Genomic DNA, 19,195 nt, shown 5'->3' with positions numbered 1-19,195 from the left:
TATTAATATACAAAGAATATATTAATTAAATTTTTGTTTGTTCTTAGATACCGCAAATACCAGTGCCTCTAAATTCACCCGGTAACGACCTAGGGAATGCTCTCTTGATGGATATAACAGGAGCCACGCCGAGCCCCGATAACAAGCAGCACTTACTAAACAACAACCCGATGATAGGACAACCCAATATACCTTCATTGCCCGACTTTAATTCCGCCGAGCTGAGACAGATACTTGAAAACAACTCGAGTATCTCGACGGAGGATAAAAAACGATTTGCCGAGGTTGATTTGTCTGGTGAGTGACATTACTTAGATGATTTATAAGGTTGAAATTAAGATTCCTTCCAAAAAAAAACTTCAATCTTGACAAAACCAGTTATTTTTATTTAAAAACTAAACTACAGTACCGATTTTAATATAATGTCTATATGGGATCAATTTGAAAATAAGATATTTTCAAGAATATTTCAGATAAGAAAAAATTCAAATGGGTTTCTAAATGACGGAGTTATAACACATAACAAAATACAAACAAAATAACCTCCTCTTTTTTTTAAATTGGTTAAAATTTACCTTCCAATAACTCGATCGTATGAAATTCGACCTACATCTCTGCTATCCAGTCATAATGTATTCTGTTTTTATTGTTCATGGTGCAGTTCATGTATAAGCGACGGTTACCATCTCCTTTTTTTAATGGAAGATAATGAAATTATAGTTACGCTTGCACTAACGGTATATGCTAGCGGAGTACTAGCGAGTGATGATAGATGAGAATGGAAAGATCAGTTAACCCATCGTGATAAATACACCTGGAATTCAACACCATGGTTTCCAGGGGCGACTATGTGGAGATTTACCTGACTGAATATATTGCTAGCAATGGGACTGGTAGTCCATATTGCTTTTAACTCCTTTCCCTTCCCTTACCATTTCCCATTAGATCAGCTTATTTGCCAATAAGATTTATACTTAGTACTGAATTTCACCATCGTATAACCCATCATCATAATCATCAGGATGAATGGCGGTCCTCAACTCTATATTTTTCAAGGCATTTTCTTTTTAATTTTTTTTTTGTTTTCATTTGGAATCAACGTACAGCACCGGTATTTCCGAACCGATGTGATATCGCGACCTTTATAAACAACATATTAATTTTTAAAGGCCGATGATTAAGGGCTGACAGCATTATTTCCGTGTTATGGGTGCTCATGGGTGGTGGTAGTCATTTACCATCAGAGGGAGACTTTGTACAAAAGTCGATTGCTTGGGTACCTCTGTCCCATTCGTGTTTCAACCGTGAAGCAGTTGTGTTTGCATAGCTGTGTTTCGATTTGAAGGGTAGGATATGGCGTGAATTTACTGGGTACAGAGGAATAACACCCGAGTCCTCAGGAATGGCAACGCATGGGGGGTATCATGGGCGAAACAGTATACTCTGTTATGTCCATGGTACTGCTCATGTCTATAGGCGACGGTTATCACTTTCCATCAGGTGGTCCGTCAGCTTGTTTGCCATTCTATGTTGTATAAAAAAAAGGTGAGATACATTCTCATTTTCCACCAGTGTTATAAAAACAGTTTTATAAAAAAATACGCGGCTGTAGCTGCAGTATAATAGCGAGTTAATTCAGTAATTTATATTTATGTTATTATTTCTGTTTCAGAATATTTAAGCTCATTCCAGGACAGTTTCTCTGATGAGGTATGTATTATTAAATATTTTTGGATTTTTTTAATATCTCTAAACCTTTAAATAATATATGCATATCTGTAATACAAACACACACACACACACACACACATATATATAAATCATTTACGATTTTATTTTCCCAACCTATTGATTTTATAGAGAAGTGTTAAATGAATAGCCGATTGCCTCATCAACATGGTGGCATAAGCAAATCTATTTAGAAAGATCGCATTGACTTTAGAGTGAACAGCGAATCTCCGATGACTTTTTTTGAGCGACTGTCAATAATTTGTCCAAGTGTACCTCAGTAAAGGGAGTTAGTTAGTCTTGTTTTTTTCTTTTATAACTTATTCAGAGGCGCTAGGTAGGTTAATGCTAGGTCTGAACATAAAGTAGGAACCATAGTATATAGAAACACTAAATTTATTACGTCATTCCTGAGATGGGCTAGCAATTGGAAAGTTATTTTTTAATATAGCAACGTCCGGCATGACACTGCACAATTTTAACATCATGATAGAATAAGACAAGAAAATGTTATCATCTCCTATACTTCTTCTGAACACATAATGTGTTTGAGATTTGCACAAAAACCTGTGGACTGACTGATGGGAACTTCATTAATGTATTGGATAAAAATTATCATGATGATTTGAAATCAGTATGATTTTCCTTATACTCGTACGAAGTAAACAGTTTTGTTTTATACTTCAAAATATGGATGTATTTTGATGGAATTTTGGAGAATTTTGTTACATTATGTATAATGCATATGATGTAAAAAAAATCCGAAAAAGAGAAAAAAGAAAATTCTATAAAGAATATACTATATATATAATAGAATATAGTATACGAGTATTTATAGATTTTTTTCTAAAAAGACTGATTTATGTTGACAATGTTATTATTTGCAAATTTATTTTGAAATGCAGCTTACAATTGTTTTTTGTTTCAGCCGAGTAGCATGAACTTCCTAGTAAGTTCAATGCTGGTTTCAGATTCTGGCCGTGCAAAGGTTTGTTGTTTACTTATTTATTTTTTTATTTTTACCTATTTTACTAATCAATATGGAAATCCGTTATAGTGTGCTGTTAAATGAATGTCAACTGTATTATCTCTTACAAATATTAGGTCTCTGATAATAACGAAGCCTCGATATATATAACCGTATGAAAAACAAAGCTTGCTATTTTGGGTGGGTCCTTGATCTTTGATCCATTATATTCTTTTCCAATTTATTCCAAAGATTTCTAATATATTCTTTTGATATAGAATATATAGGAAATGGGCAGTAGTTTTCGTTTTTAGTAAAAAAATATACTATTTAATAAATAATAAATAAATACCACATAGTATTATTACACAGCACCATTTGGTTTTAAACTAAGCAAAGCTTAATGGTTATAGGCAATCGATATCAATCAATCGTCCGTAGCCATATTTAAATACTATTTTTGATAAATACATATTTATTATACATGGAGAACACTCACAAAAAATTCCACTCTAACCCCCCCCCCCTCCCTCCCCAGGTTCCCCCTGGTTGGTAGGGATAAGTGGAACTGACCATCATTACAAACAGTCGTACACATGATTACAATTTTTTGTATTATTCGGTGTAAAATTCAATTCGATTTCGAGACCACTGGAAGGTTTTTTCATTGATGATAATGGAATGGTAACTCTGCCTGCGTTAACAGTATATGCTGGCGGAGTACCAGCTAGTGATGAAAGATGAGAATGGAAAGATCAGTTAGCCCATCGTGATGAATAAACCTAGAATTTAGCACCATGATTTCCAGGAGGGCTACTTGGATGTTGACCTGACAGGGTATATCAATGGGACTGGTAATTCGCATAACTAACAATCCCCCCTCCCCCACCATCATCGGAAGATTAGGCTAAGTGTTTAGTGATTAATGTGCTAATCTGCTACATCACCAAGGCCATTTGATAATACATATTTTATTTATATGTAATATATATTTTTTAGGGAACTGATAAAAAGTCCAGCACTAGTACTATTAAATCATCCAGGAAAAAAGAGGAAATGAAGCCTAAAATTGTTGAAAAAGCAAACAGCGAGTATTCGGCGTCTTATACCTCAAAAGATGGTACGGATGTGAAGCGGGTTAGTACAAATATTTATATTGATATAATAAAACTATCCGTTTTTTTTTTATTAATTTCTGTAATTTTTTTTTTTTTACTATAGCTGTGTCCAAAATATCTTCTTCAATTAAAAAAAAGCAAGGAGAAAATTTACATGAACTTTTTATCTTGTTACAATAGAAGGAATTATTAATAAAGATCAATAATTCGTTCTATTATTTAACTTATTAAAAAGTTACTTTAAATAGATGTCTGTATCATTATAGTTATTATTGTGTAATGCAGAGCATGACATCTATTTTACTAATATTTGCATATTTCTTGATACAACAATGTAATTTATTTTACAGATACCCTATTTTAGTAATATAAAACATGTTGTTTACTGAATCTTGTACTATTTTAATATAGCGAAACTGCACAAAAATATGTATCTAATAGAAGGCATTAGTGTCTAAGATACAGGCTAGGCCTAGTTTAGATACTAATGTGCTGGGCATAATGCTACACTTTATACACATATAAAAATTCACTTTTAAATTTCTGTAAGCCCATGACTGTATATTTTTATATGCAATAAATCTTTATTATTATTATTTTACTTATTCATTTTTAGTTGGTTGCTGAAATCTGTGATATAATTCGTCAGAAACAAATTACTAAGAAATCAGTAGTTAGAGATAAGCTGGAACAATTGTTCGAAAGACGATTATCAAATGGTGACACGTGAGTATATAAATTGTTCATATTTATAATAATTATAAAATAAGTACATCGAATTATATATTTACCACAACCGCAGCCGTCGAATTAATCTTTTTCTGACAACTATTTTTGATTACAATCGTTAACATATTTGTCTATTTTTATTTTATCGCCGTGCAATCCCGGCATAGAATGGGCCGCCTATTCCTATCCCTTGGGTGTCGTAAGAGGTGACTAAGAGAACTTAATGGTCGATGGATGGGCAACTGCGTCCCTCTTAAAACATCACCAAATCCTAACTACGGTAGTTAACTACTTACAACCCCACTCACGAGACAGACCTATGTTCAGCAGAGGACAGTTAATGGCTGATATGATAATGATGATTTTATTTATAGTATGATTGTATGTTATTTTTGCAATTCCTATTAACTGTAATATGACCCTTCGATATTTTTTAATCCGTTCTATAGTTTTCAAATAATTCGTTAAAAAACCATTTGATTTTTATTTTTAAACCCTTAAATGAATACCTTTGCCCTTTCGTTCATAAATGGCCATTTTTTGACATATTTATTTTAACTCGATAAGCAACTAAGTTTCAGGCTTGTAACAATTTTTCCATTTTTACTTTATAGCAAATTTTATTGGGCTATTTTGCAATGGATAGTTTTTACTTTTGTGTTAGTATTAAATATACTAATTTTGTCTGGAGTAAAAGTATGAACACCTTAAACTTAATCACCAGAAGGATATTTTGTAATAAAATCGTTTGCTTATGCACCTCTGTCCCATTCGTGTTTCTATCGTGAAGCAGTTATGTTTGCATGGCTGTGTTTCGGTTTGTAAGGCTGTAAATTTACAGGGTACAGAGGAATAACACCCGAGTCCTCAGGAATGGCAACGTATGGGGAGTGTCATGGACCAAACAGTATACTCTGTTATGTCCATGGTACTGCTCATGTCTATAGGTGACGGTTACTACTTTCCATCAGGTGGGCCGTCAGATTGTTGCCATTCTAAGTTCCATAAAAAAAAATATTTTAAAATTAACATCTTTTTATGTAGTAAAATCTTAAATTATTACTTTCAGCTTCTTGCACATGACGTTATGCAGTAATCAACCTAGTCTACAATATATTGTGAAACTAGTACATAGTATGGGCATGACACATCTGCTCAATCTTAAGAACAATTTGTCACAGACAGTGCTGCATCTAGCCATAGTCCATGAAACACCTGAACATATTAAGTTCCTTGTATCAAGAGGTAAGAAAATGTTGTTTTTCGTTTTTTTTTTAAACTAGTATATTAGAGAAAAAATGTTAAAATCCTCTACATGGTAGAGCATCCGTACCGTAACCTTGCGGGATGGCCTATTCTGTGGCGCTTTGCCTTCATCCTATAAACTTCGGATCCTTTAAACCTAACTTTACGTTAAGTACGCTAAATGATCTGGTAAAGTTAAAAAAAACCTTCCTCTTTTTGGTTCATTCTATGCATATTTAAAGAACTTGCACGTATTAGAAAAGCAATTTATTATTTATAATATTTAATATCTATATATATATATATATATATATATATATATATATATATATATATATGTAAAATGATATGTGGAGTACTACGTAATACTAACTTTACATATATGTATATAATATATTCTGTAGCAATATAAAGGTTGTAAGCCTCTTAGTAATAAATAGAAATAAAGCAAAAGTTCTTACAGTTCATTTAATCTAGATATCATACTATTAAATCATATATTTACTTATTTTACTTTATATTTGATATATAACATAATTACCAAACTTATGTTAGTCCATTGACACTTATTTAAATATAGCTTCTTTAGGACTTACATTAAAAATAATTGTGATATATTTTATATAATGATCACGTGGTTCACTATACTGGTTTTCAGTACGACTACCGTTCAGTTAACATATTGTAAGAATCGCTCAACACTATTATTTTAAAAGGTGAAGTTTAGAGTTGCCATTCCAATCTTTAACTAAGTGAATTCTGAAATTGAATCCTTTTGTGTTTGAATTGTGGTGTGACTTGAAATATTTATGGTAGTTTTTATGGTTTTTTCAATCAAATCTATTAATACGTAAAAACAAAATACCCACGAAAGGTGGTTACTGTAAGTGTCTTATGATAACGCGTAAGCGACGCGTTCTCCACGGCGCTTACGACGTTCTTCTCGCGGTTTCGCTGAGTTTGTGATATACTTTGCAACCTGGTACTGATTTATTGTTAAGGCTCCAAAATAACACGAAATTCTTTGAAATTGTTAATACGCCGATTAATTGATAATAACCTTGAAGCAATAACACCAATACTTTTTTTTTTTTTTTTTTACAAAATTTATTGAATAACACTTTTTACATTATGCCCTTGGTTTCGAATACATGGGGTTGCTGTAGTGGTGAATCGTCAAATAAAGATGAAAAATTTATCAATTGTAATGGATGTAAAAGGTCATACCATTTTCTTTGTTTGTCAATTGATGAAATCGGAAAGGATTCGAGGATTTTTCGAATATGGAAGTGCCCGGGATGTTTGAACCAGACTCCGAAATCCTTGAGAAGCGATTCGACTCCCGTGTGTAATTCGTCCACGCCTCGAGTAAGTAAAAGACCTGCACTGAACTCACCATCTCCTATTGGAATGTCCGCCACTAAAGAGGATATGCGTTCTATTATACAAGAAGTTATAAAGGAGGAATTCAGTGCTATGATAGAACGCATCAATACTTCTATGATAAACACCATCATCGAACATATGGAACCTATAAAAAGGGAAATAAGCGACATTGTCCACTCTATAGATCTTATTAATAAAAGATTTGAAGAAATTGAGTGTGAACAATCGACTTTAAATAGAATCGTAAAAGATGTGCAAGAAGAAAATACCATATTAAGAAGTACAGTCTCAGATTTGAACCAGCGTTTTAATTTGATAGAGCAGCAGTCTCGTGCTAATAATTTGGAGATACAGTGCATGCCTGAAAACAAACATGAAAATATCTACACAATTGTTAAACAGCTGGGTGAGGTAGTTGGATGTGAAGTAAACGAGACTGACATTGTGCATTGCTCTCGAATCGCCAAAATTAAATCCGCTAGTGATAGACCTAGGTCAATTGTAATCCAGCTTGCTTCTCCAAGAATTCGCGACCGGTTGTTGGCAGCTGTTATCAAATTTAATAAATCCAACCCTCAGAACAGGTTAAATAGTACACATTTCGGATTTAAGACCAAAAAATCGCCGATTTATATTGTAGAGCATTTGTCTCCATCCAACAAGGCACTACATGCAGCTACGCGACATAAAGCGAAAGAAAAGGGATATAAATATGTTTGGGTTAGAGGTGGCAGAATATTCGTACGGAAAAACGAGGAAGCTGGTTATGTTTTTATAAGAAATTTGGATACACTTGAAATACTTTAATTTTCTTGTTTATATATCTATTTATAACATTTACTTATTACTGCATGTTTAGTTATGTCTACCAAATTTAACAATTTACATATATACTACCAAAACTGCCGTGGCTTGAGAACGAAAACTCATATTTTCTCGAGCAACGTTAGTGGTAATGATTACGATATAGTAATTCTTTCAGAAACATGGCTTAATGATACTGTATTGAGCGGAGAGCTATTCGATGACAGATACGTAGTGTATCGAAGGGACAGGGAAAGTTCGATGTATCGGGGTAAGGAGGGTGGCGGTGTTCTAATTGCTATAAAGAAACCCATTAAATCAAAACGCATTAGTACTTGGGAAAGTTGTCTTGAAGATCTCTGGGTAACTATTGATATACCTGCTACGTGTCGTTTTCGTCGAATGGTTTTCTGTGCTGTATACCTTCCTCCTCCAGTCAGCAGGTCTGCTATGGAGTTATTTGTTAATAATTGTAATGCTACTTTTGAACAGATTACTAATTCAGAAATATGTGTCGTGGGAGACTTTAATATGGGTAACATTGACTGGAGGACCGTATTCTCTACTCATGATACCACTCAAAATAATGGATCCAGCACACGTGAAATTTTGATAGATTTTACATGTGTAAATTTATTACAGCAGCACAATTATGTTACTAACCCTGCTGGTCGTACCCTTGATCTCGTTTTCTCAACCCTTCAAACTTTTACGGTTAATGAAAGTACTAGTGTTCTATGTGTTGTTGATCAGCTTCACCCTCCTCTTGATATTAATGTTGTAATGGGTGGTGATTTAAAACTGCCATATAATACCGATGCAAAGAGACTAAATTATTACAAGGCTAACTATGACATAATTCGGGAACAGTTAAAATCAATAAATTGGGATGAACTGTTTGGAGTTGAGGATACTGTAAATGAAATGGTTGATGTATTTTATGAGATTTTAAATTCAACTATAACAAATTGTGTACCTTTACGCAAATATAAGAATAATAGGTTTCCACCATGGTTTAACCGTAATCTGATAAAAATGTTAAAAGAAAAAAACAAATTGAGAGAACGTTATAATAAATATAAAAATCCTTTAGACGCGATAGAGTTAAAAATTGTGGCAAAACGAAGCGAAAAATTAATTAAATATTGTTATCGTAATTACACACAGAATATAGAGAGTAATCTAACCAGTAATCCAAAATTATTTTGGACTTATGTTAAGGCTAAGCGTGGCGGATCCAGTATATATCCAGCCAATATGACGGATGGTTCTTATACTACATCTGATCCAGGGCAAATATGCGAGTTGTTCGCTTCTTATTTCTCCTCCGTGTATGATTTAGATGATATAAATGAACACAAACATAATTCCAGCTTCTTGTACAATTTAGAAACCAATAGTCAATGCATGATACTTCCAACCATTGAATATGATATCTTACTTAAAAAATTATTGAACATTGACTGCAACAAGGGAATGGGACCAGATGAAATACCACCCTTATTTATCAAAGAATGCGCACGCGAGTTAGTGTACCCACTTATGTTGATTTATAGTAAATCTCTTACTACAGGAGTTTTCCCTACAAAATGGAAGATGGCAAAAGTAGTTCCAATACATAAATCGGGAGAGGATGACGCGGTAGGCAACTATCGGCCAATTTCCATTCTATCTTGGTTTGGTAAAATTTTCGAATCAATTATTTGCACTCATCTGCAGAATCATCTTGCCTTATATCTGAGTAATTGTCAACATGGTTTTACTGGTTCGCGGTCTACAAGTACAAACTTGGCATCGTTCACTGAACTCCTAATAGGAGCAATTGATGCTGGAGAGCAGATTGATGTTATATACACAGACTTTTGCAAAGCTTTCGATAAGGTCTCTCACAAAATTATTATTTATAAACTGCGCGCCTATGGTATTACAGGATCTTTATTAGATTGGATGGCTTCATATTTAATGGAAAGGACTTTCTTTGTAGTAGTAAATGGGTTTCAATCGGCATCTTGTAAAATTACATCTGGAGTACCCCAGGGATCTCACCTGGGACCGATTCTTTTTAATCTTTTTGTAAATGAAATCCTTGAGTGTTTTCTTTTCTCACAAGTATTTATGTACGCAGACGACTTAAAATTTGCTAGAATTATTAAATCCTATAACGATGTTACGCTCCTACAAAGTGATCTTGATAGGCTTATTAGTTGGTGTGATATCAATAACATGAATTTGAACCCTAAAAAATGTCGTATAATAAAATTTAGTAGAAAGCATAATTTAATATATTCACAATACCGAATCAAAAATGAAATAATTGAAGAGAGTAGAAGTATGCGTGATCTAGGTGTATTATACGATCAACAATTAACGTTTGTTCCTCACCTAAATAACATTATTAATAAAGCTTCAAGGATGCTTGGTTTTGTTATAAGAACCTGTAAAGTATTTCATAACAGTAACATTAAAATTATACTTTATAATAGCCTGGTGCGGAGTGTCTTGGAGTATTGCAGCGTGGTCTGGCGCCCACATTTTGCTACACATATATTGCGTATGGAACGTATCCAGAAGCGATTCCTATGGCACTTGGCATTTTCCACTGGCATTGCCAAAAAAATTAAATCCTACAAGGCCAGGCTGCAGTACTTTAGGATGATCTCATTAGAAAAACGCAGGAAAGTCTCTGACGCCATATTTATGTATAAACTTATAACATATAAATTACATTGTCCTCAGTTATTAAGCCTTGTAAAATTGCGAGTCCCTTCTAGATTACCTCGTGGACCTATAACTCCGCTAATACCTCCATTTAGAAGAACTGTTCTGGGTAGTAATTCTCCAATGGTAAGGTTCTGTAAGATTATAAATAGCTGCAGTGACCAGGTCGATATTAATTTTGATACTCCAATTGTTTTTGTACGAAATATCTATAAATATATAAAATGAGTCGTGCTGCTGGATCTGCTTATGGATATGGTGGCTTTAGTTGTTAGTTGTTAAGTATTTAATAATAGTTGTAAGCTATATATATTTCTCTGTACTTATTGTTATACATGTATTAATATATGCTGTGTTTGCCTATAAAAAATTGTTACACTTAGTTCTAAGCTCCATAATTGTATATATATTTACATTATTTTGTGGAAACAATTGTTGGTAAACCTAAATAAATAAATAAATAAATAAATAAATAAATAAATAAATAGTTCATTCTTGATACGTCAAGGAGCTCTGCTCTGTTCACCGGTTGGACAAGAAGTGTCTCCCCACCCAAATAACAATCTTTTATATCTACAGGGCCGAATTCGAGTGAACAAGTCAGCGAGACCACGTGTTCTTACAATTTCATTACTTTTTATTCAAGTATCATGACTATAAATAATTATAAAGTTAATTAAAATATAAATTAGTGTTCTATATACACTACAAGAATAATTTATTACCAAATTTGGTATAGTAACAATTTTAACGTTTTATTATATTTAAAGTAGTTAGTCTGATTTTTATTAATAAATGTAGGTAACACATTTTGACACAAGATGTTTAAGAAAATATCATAATTTAAAATAAATATTTAACACACGCTTGCTTGCACTTTATATAAATACACCCATATAAGTATACATATTATAATCCATTAGAATGTTTGTTACATTTTCGAGCAGGAAATACTTATCAGATTTGAATGAGATTTACGGGATACGGATTCATTTTATCCTTAGTTTTAACCTTTTAATAACATTTTAACCTTACTTTATGATGCAAAACACAAAAAGAGCATTGTATCTTTTCTTTATTGTTTCATTATATTTTTTTTTTCAGAAGTATCACAAATGTAAATTCCTCCCCCTCTTCATATATATAATCAAAGTTGTAATGTTGTAGGTTGCGATCCAATGCTGTCCGACATCGAGGGTAACAATGCGTTTCACTACGCGGTATGTCGTCAGGACAACGGCCCCGCCAGCTGTCTTGAGGCTTTGTTGGACACGATACACAAGAATAATGTTCCACACGACTTAAACGCAACTAATTCAGGTGAGTTACACAGTAAAATTGACCATACATATGTATATATACGTCATAAACAGCAATACTCAGTACGTACTCAATATGATTTCAAATTTTAAGTATTGGTAGGTCCAAAAGAACATATTATACTATAATTTATTTAATTATCAAATTATATCAAGCATTCAAATCCTGTCTCTTTTCATTCCTTTGGAGACAAGTTATGTATCTTTGAAACTCTTGGTAAATTTATCAGTATTCACCACAGTACATATTTAGTACCAGCCATTTCCCGCTTTTAACTACGTAGTTCCATATATCATTCCCACTGGAACTCTTCATCAATCCAGTCCTATATTGTATTATATACTTAAATAATATTTATGTACTTAATACATTCATAAAGTTTCAGCCATTACAACTGATCGATTATTTTATAGCATTTTAGATTGATATAACTTTTTTATTTATGAAGCGATTGAAATAAAACAAACAATAAATATTAACTGAAAACCGCATTCAAATCGGGTAATAAGTTTCTTAGATTAACGTGTACAGACATACAGACAAAATTCTAAGTTTTGGTTTCTTTTGCGTTCATAAAATCCCCTTATAATATTTTTGCTTATATATCTTCCATGTACACACAGCGACCAGTTATTATTTTATTATATGTATTGATTTTTTTTTAACACGAATATAATATCAGGGGTGTTCTTCTCTAGAAATCTGTCCGACTCTAGAATAAGGGCATACGGGTATGCGACCCGGCCTCCCGAGCCGCTGCAGTGTCCCAGTCCTTTCCGCAACTGCAGTATCCCCTCCTTTCCTTTCCCACATAAGTCCCTTATTGCTTTCATTCACCAATTTCCTTTACGCATTTCCAACGTTTCCTTCCTTTTTTCCTCAATCCTTTGCCTCCATACGGTAGGTGGCGGAAACCACCAACAAATGCATTCCCAAAAAGGGTTGACGTCAGGCAGGTGGCCGGTCGTAAAACTAAAAAACCAAATCTTTTTGTAATATGGATAAAATCATATTATGCGAACTCCAAATGATTGGGATAAGGATAGGAAGATGATGATAATGTTGGCCACAGAGAAAGAAACCCCCCTACACTTGGCGGCGATGTACGACTCGGCGCAGAAGGCTCGCATCCTGCTGCAGCGCGGCGCGGCGTGCGGCCTACGCGACGCACAGGGCCGCTCGCCGCTGCACCGCGCCGCCGACATGGACCACGGCCGCGTGCTGCGCGAGCTGCTGCACCACGCCTCCGAGGTCAGCCCTATAATATATAAACACCCCTCTCTCTCCAGGCGTACACTCTTGACACAGTGGTCGTGGTGTTTATCATGATAGTGGATCGATGATGCCCTCTTTCGTGTTTGAGGTCCTCGCAATGCGGCTCCATCTACTTCTGCTCACAGCCGTGCGAGCTATAAACACCTGCTGGCAATCTATTGCAAATATAGCATTTTTATGTTTACAATATTTTACAATATATATATATATATATATATATATATATATATATATATATATATATATATATATATATATATGCATTATATTAATTACCTCAGTTTCTCTTGCACAACTTATCAATTATAATTTTAAATAAAAAAGGGTAACTACATCCATAACAATCCTAGTTCATGATCACACTCGAATTTTCTTTAAAAATTTATTATAACTTATTTATTTTTTGTGAGAGTAATAAAGCGTTATTAAACTGCTGCTTTTATATAGTAAGTTTTATCTGTGGTACTGTCACACGAATCATCATATCAGCCTTTAACTGTCCACTGCTGAACAAAAGCCTCCCCTTTGGGGGGTTCGCCAGTAATTCCCACGCTTTGCAGGCGGATAGGCAACCGCAGTTAGGCTTAAGACATGTTTTAAGAGGGACGCTGCTGGCCATCCCTCGCCCATCCTTAGTCGCCTCTTACGACATCCACGGGATAGGAGGTGGTGGTCTATTCTATGCCGGGACCACATGATTTCTCTCATGCGAATACCGCTATTTATATCTTGTATCCCAGTTAACAGTGTGCCTTTGATAACATTTTTCTATCATAGTTGTCTATTGAAATTATGATTTATATTATCGATTATAACATGAATCCTAATATTTTCTTTATATTCATCATCATCATCATTAACAGCGATTTTCTTTACATTACGTACTGATAATGTTTTTTAACTTTTCAGAGTGATGTAAACGCTGCCGACGAAAGCGGTTACACTGCTTTGCAAATAGTCTGTGGCGGTGGTATGAAAAAGAATACGCTTGAGATGGTGAAGTTGCTTCTAGACAATAAGGTATGGAGCTTTTTTAAATTACTATATCCTTCTAACTTCCTCCTCTGAACTTATCGACAATATGGTATTCCATCGGTCCATTTATTTGCATTAAGTATGTTTATTATATGTATGTTTTTAACTGTTATCACCTATCAATATGTGCATCTTTATACTGAGTTAGTGATCCGATCTAGTCTCGCATGGGTAATTAGTATTATCGAAAATAATATACAGCCTATGCTTTGATTATAGAGCATCGGGTATCAAAAAAGGGTCAACTTTTTGTCAGCTATTTGTCAAATTAGCTGACTTGTTTTTATATCAGTGTGCTATATACATATTTATATACGCGTACAATGTATCTTGACGTATTATTTAATAAATAAAATGAGTGTTTACGCATTAACAAGATGCAGAGATTATAAAATAAAATAAATATAGAAATTATAAATAAATCACTCATAACTATTTATAACGCAAAATTGTATGAAAAATTTGACCTTTTTTTCTTAATGCATTTTTATGAAGACACGCTATGTATGTTACTTGTTAATAAAGTCATTTCCTATGGGTGAAAAAATTTATTAAATCGTTTATATCGTTTGTTTCGTATACATGATACTACATGACTACTGATATAGACTCGTATTTCACACATCATCTATGCCATTCATTTAAATTGGTAGAGTGCCATCGAAGGATGATAGGTGAGAAAAAAAAATACAATATTGCGCATATGTCAAGTATGGCAATTACAGATTTAAAAGTTAATTCGCTTTATCTTTCTAAATGTAATAATATAGAACAATCAGAAATATTTTTTACAAGAATTAATAGAAAAGTGTCTCTAATTAAATCCAAAGAAAGCTGTCAACGTCCACAAATTGAAATTAAAATTGTAACAAATACATGATTTTTGCTATTTTTGCAACTTCATGTAAATTTAAAACTGTCTCATGCATATATACATATTTTCATTATACATACATTAGCAGATTGTATTATCAGTCTGCCAGTACGTAATACGGTATACTACGCCTATTGTTATTAATAACCCCTTTGGCACTTCCAAATTCCATTAATTTAGATATTTTTAAATTATATAATATCTATTTTCTATAACTTGTAACGGAATAATGCCATAAAATCAGCTATATATATAAAAACAGCTATTATAGATGATAATGGAATGGTTACCCCGCCTGCGCTAACGGTATACGCTGGCAGGGCATCAGTGAGGGACCATAGGAGTGTCTGAAATGGTAGGCCAGTTAGCCCATTGTGATGAATACACCTGAAATAGGGGGGGAAGGGATTGTTAGCAATGGAGTTTGACAGCCCCATTGCTAGCAATATGCTCTATCAGGTGAACCTCCACGTGGTTCCCCTTGGAAACCATCATGAACAATTCTCGTTGAATTCGTCTTGATGGGTTAACTGACTTGCTTCATTCTCACCTATAATCCTTTACTGGTGCCCCGCCAGTGTATACCGATAGCGCGGATGGGGTTACTATTTTATCACCTATAAAAAAATACGCCTGAAATTCAGCACGATGGATTCCAGGAGGGACCGCGGGGAGGTCGACCTGATTTGCACCAGTATAAAGAATAATAAGAATATAGGGTGGGACTTGCAGTCCGCGTTACTAATAATCTCTTTTCCTCTGGGATAGGTGATGTTGCCTTTATTACGTTTGTTTATCCCGTACATGCAGTTGGTTTAGCTCTTATATTATTTGTAAACACAAAAACATTACAGGCTGATCCGGTTCGCGATGGTGCTAAATCAGCGTGGCATTTAGCGAAGGAGGTACCTGAGATCCGGGCGGTGATTAGAGAGCACCCGTCTTTTGCTAACACACAGATGATGGATGACGAAATCAAATCTGAACCGGAGGACGAAGATGTGAAAAGCGAGGGAGAAGACGACTCTGACAATGAGAGTGTGAGTTGTATTTTTAATTTTGTGTACAAAAATGTTCATTATAGGTCTTTTAATGTAAACCATTCAATGATCCATTAATAAATTCATGTAATCACAGACAGACTTATTCGCAATTTTTTTTTAATTAAAAATCTGAGTATATAAGTGTGAAGAAAATATTGCATAAAATTCCCACAAAAATGTAAAAACTTCATTTTCCTCTACAAGTTGTTTGCGGTTACCAATTCAAATATTTCAAACAGATTAAGGAAAGCACTTGAAGATTTCATTCAAATGTTCAAACATATTTTTAACCCAGTAATGTCGTTGTATAAAAATCCTGTGTTAAGATATGCGTTTACGGTAAATTCCGAAATCGCTTAATTTATTTTTAATAAAGTTTGTAAATGTGTATCATTTGCTTGAACTAAAGAGATAAGAAAGTTTTTATGTCGACAAGAAATGAATGAATTCGTTAGGTTGCGGTAGGGTAAAATAGTGTTTGTCGGGGTAGCTAGTAAAGAATAAATTTGGCGGTGTGCAGGGCGCGGGTGGTGTAGATGGCGGGGGCGGGGGCGGGGGCCTGCAGGGGCTGGCGCAGTACCGGCAGGAGGTGGCGGCGCTGCTGGACGCGAGCGGCGCCTGGCGGCCGCTGGCCGCGCGCCTGCACCTCGACTCGCTGCTCAGCTGGCTGCAGCACACCGCCAGCCCCACCGCCACCTTGCTCAACTATCTTAAGGTAGGCCCTTACATTATATAGATAGAGCTTCGAATTGTAAAAACGGGACGACTTTTTGTCAGCTAATTGTTAACTGAATCGTTTTTTTTATCAGTATTCTATAGACTTGCGCATAAAATGTATCTTTACGTATTATTTAATAAGTAAAATGAGTGTTTACACATTAAAAAGATGCAAAATATATAAGACAAAATAAATATACAAATTATAAAGAAATCACTCATAACTATTTATCACTTAAAATTCTATGAAAAAGTTTATCCATTTTTCTAGAAGCATTTCTATGGAGACACTGTATATAATCTAAAGGTACGGCGTACATAAATTACGCTCACTGATGAAGAGTGTTTAGTAAAGACACTCAATGCGCCTCTACTGTTTGCTAGTTTTAATAAAGATGGACTTATTGAGCTCAAACTAGTTCCTCTGACCACCTAGTGGTTAATTTATAGTAAATTTGTCACTGTGGGCATACTGACCATATACAGTATATAACAGTAGCGCAGTCAGAGTTACCATTACATTTCGTAAAAAAAATTTTGTTTTCTTATTATTTTAGTGGGGGGTATCATGGGCTAAATAGTATACTCTGTTATGTCCATGGTTCTGTTCATTTCTATAGGTGGCGGTTACCACTTTCCATCAGGTGGGCCGTCAGCTTGTTTGCCATTCTAAGTTGTATAAAAAAAAAGTGATCTTTACTCTACCTACTGATCTACTGATGTTTCTCATTTTCTCTTTCGAATTAACAAAACATATGTACATTTTTCAATTAATTTTTATAGCTTTCACTAAGAAATAGATTTACTTAATAAAAGCATATACTCTGTTCAGGAAAGTGGCGAGAATATAACGTCGAAATTATTGGCAGCGACCCTGGATAATATCGGCCAAGAGGCCGCTGCGGTGGTTATACGGAACTACATTGACTGACGGCGAGTTCGACGATTAAAACATCACTTATAGTTGAGGCATTTCTTAGTATTAAGTACATAGTGTCGTTGAAGTTTTAATATCATGTAAGTCGTGTTTTACGATTTTCATGTTTTATTTGATTATTACGATAAAGGCGGATCGTTTGAACTAATTATGACGCTCTAATTGATAATGTCTCCTATATTTAAATTTATTATAAAAAAATGCAAATAATATTTTTTACTCTTCTGTAGATTATATACTGTATTTTGACCTACGCGAATTTATTACTTCAACAAATATAGGTAGAAATATGATAATATAAATAATTAATTAATAATAATTATACGTATTATGTTATTTATTGTATATATGATGAATTGCAATTTAATTATTTGCCATGAATTTATTACAATCATTGTATGGCTATTCATTTTATAAATTACTCTATATTTGTAATTTGTTTTATTATTTGTTCCTAAGCTACTAAATAGGACTTAAAATTTTATTTTATCAAGTCTGACAAGCACCTAATGTCACCGTATTTGACATTGTGGAGATTAGTATCACGTATTTTTAAGTCTGTTGCTGTTGCAAATTTTTTGTTTGATTTAACCCAAATGAGAGTATAGACAGGAGTTTAATTAAGTGGCCTGTATAAATAATAGTAATGTCTAAATACCTACTTATTGTAAATTCAGTAACTAAGTATATAAATTGATGCTGTGATGCAAGTGACTTGAATTGAAAAATAAGTTATTAGTTAGCAATACCTATTATTATCATTAGATGTGTTTGTCTATAATGAATTATTTTTTAGTTTTAATTAGAAGTATTTCAATTCCAAATAGATTAAGAAAAAATGTAACAGTATATTGACAAAGAAATAGCATTGGAACTGGAGCAGTCGTTTCTAGCGCTCAATCTATTTATTTTTGCCGCTCTGGGCAAACATATAAATTTTCTATAGCTTATAATATTTGAATAACTCACAAGAGTTAATTTTTTTAAATTCTCTATCTATTATGCAAAAAAATATAAAGTTTGAAATCGACTACTCGGAGTATTTTTTTTATGTCCAAAGTTTTTCAAAGTTGTCGAAAGTAGTTCACATCTTTTTATTGACACTTTTTGAAATGGTACTCTAGGTCAAATGATTGTTAAAAAGTTGACTTGATAATAAGAAAATTACATACATTCGCACTTGTTATTCAAAATTGATGTAATTTTTAACCTTGTATAATATTATAATTTAATAAGATTTGTTAAAATCTACCTACTGGTTTAATTTTGTTAGTAATAATAAATTTTATATTTTATTTC

The 19,195-nt window shown here is 33.6% G+C and overlaps 1 protein-coding gene across 2 annotated transcripts in view; it reads left to right on the top strand.

Annotated features, from left to right (window-relative positions):
- Positions 1-19,195, top strand: part of LOC113515637 (nuclear factor NF-kappa-B p110 subunit) — a 49,495-nt gene extending 30,300 nt beyond the window's left edge. For both annotated transcript variants that reach the window (XM_052893440.1, XM_052893441.1), the window contains 12 exons: positions 48-297; positions 1,673-1,710; positions 2,657-2,716; positions 3,695-3,832; positions 4,430-4,539; positions 5,612-5,787; positions 11,863-12,015; positions 13,088-13,266; positions 14,200-14,310; positions 16,054-16,239; positions 16,763-16,957; positions 17,792-19,195. In XM_052893440.1, coding sequence (XP_052749400.1) covers positions 48-297; positions 1,673-1,710; positions 2,657-2,716; positions 3,695-3,832; positions 4,430-4,539; positions 5,612-5,787; positions 11,863-12,015; positions 13,088-13,266; positions 14,200-14,310; positions 16,054-16,239; positions 16,763-16,957; positions 17,792-17,890 — 1,695 coding nt within the window. In that variant the 3' untranslated portion in view covers positions 17,891-19,195. The remainder of the gene's footprint in view (positions 1-47; positions 298-1,672; positions 1,711-2,656; positions 2,717-3,694; positions 3,833-4,429; positions 4,540-5,611; positions 5,788-11,862; positions 12,016-13,087; positions 13,267-14,199; positions 14,311-16,053; positions 16,240-16,762; positions 16,958-17,791) is intronic.

The sequence above is a fragment of the Galleria mellonella genome, unplaced genomic scaffold (assembly GCF_026898425.1).
Source record: "Galleria mellonella isolate WM207_F2 unplaced genomic scaffold, CSIRO_AGI_GalMel_v1 utg173, whole genome shotgun sequence".
NCBI classification, from domain to species: Eukaryota; Metazoa; Arthropoda; class Insecta; order Lepidoptera; family Pyralidae; genus Galleria; species Galleria mellonella.
This window is presented reverse-complemented; position numbering and strand designations above follow the sequence as displayed.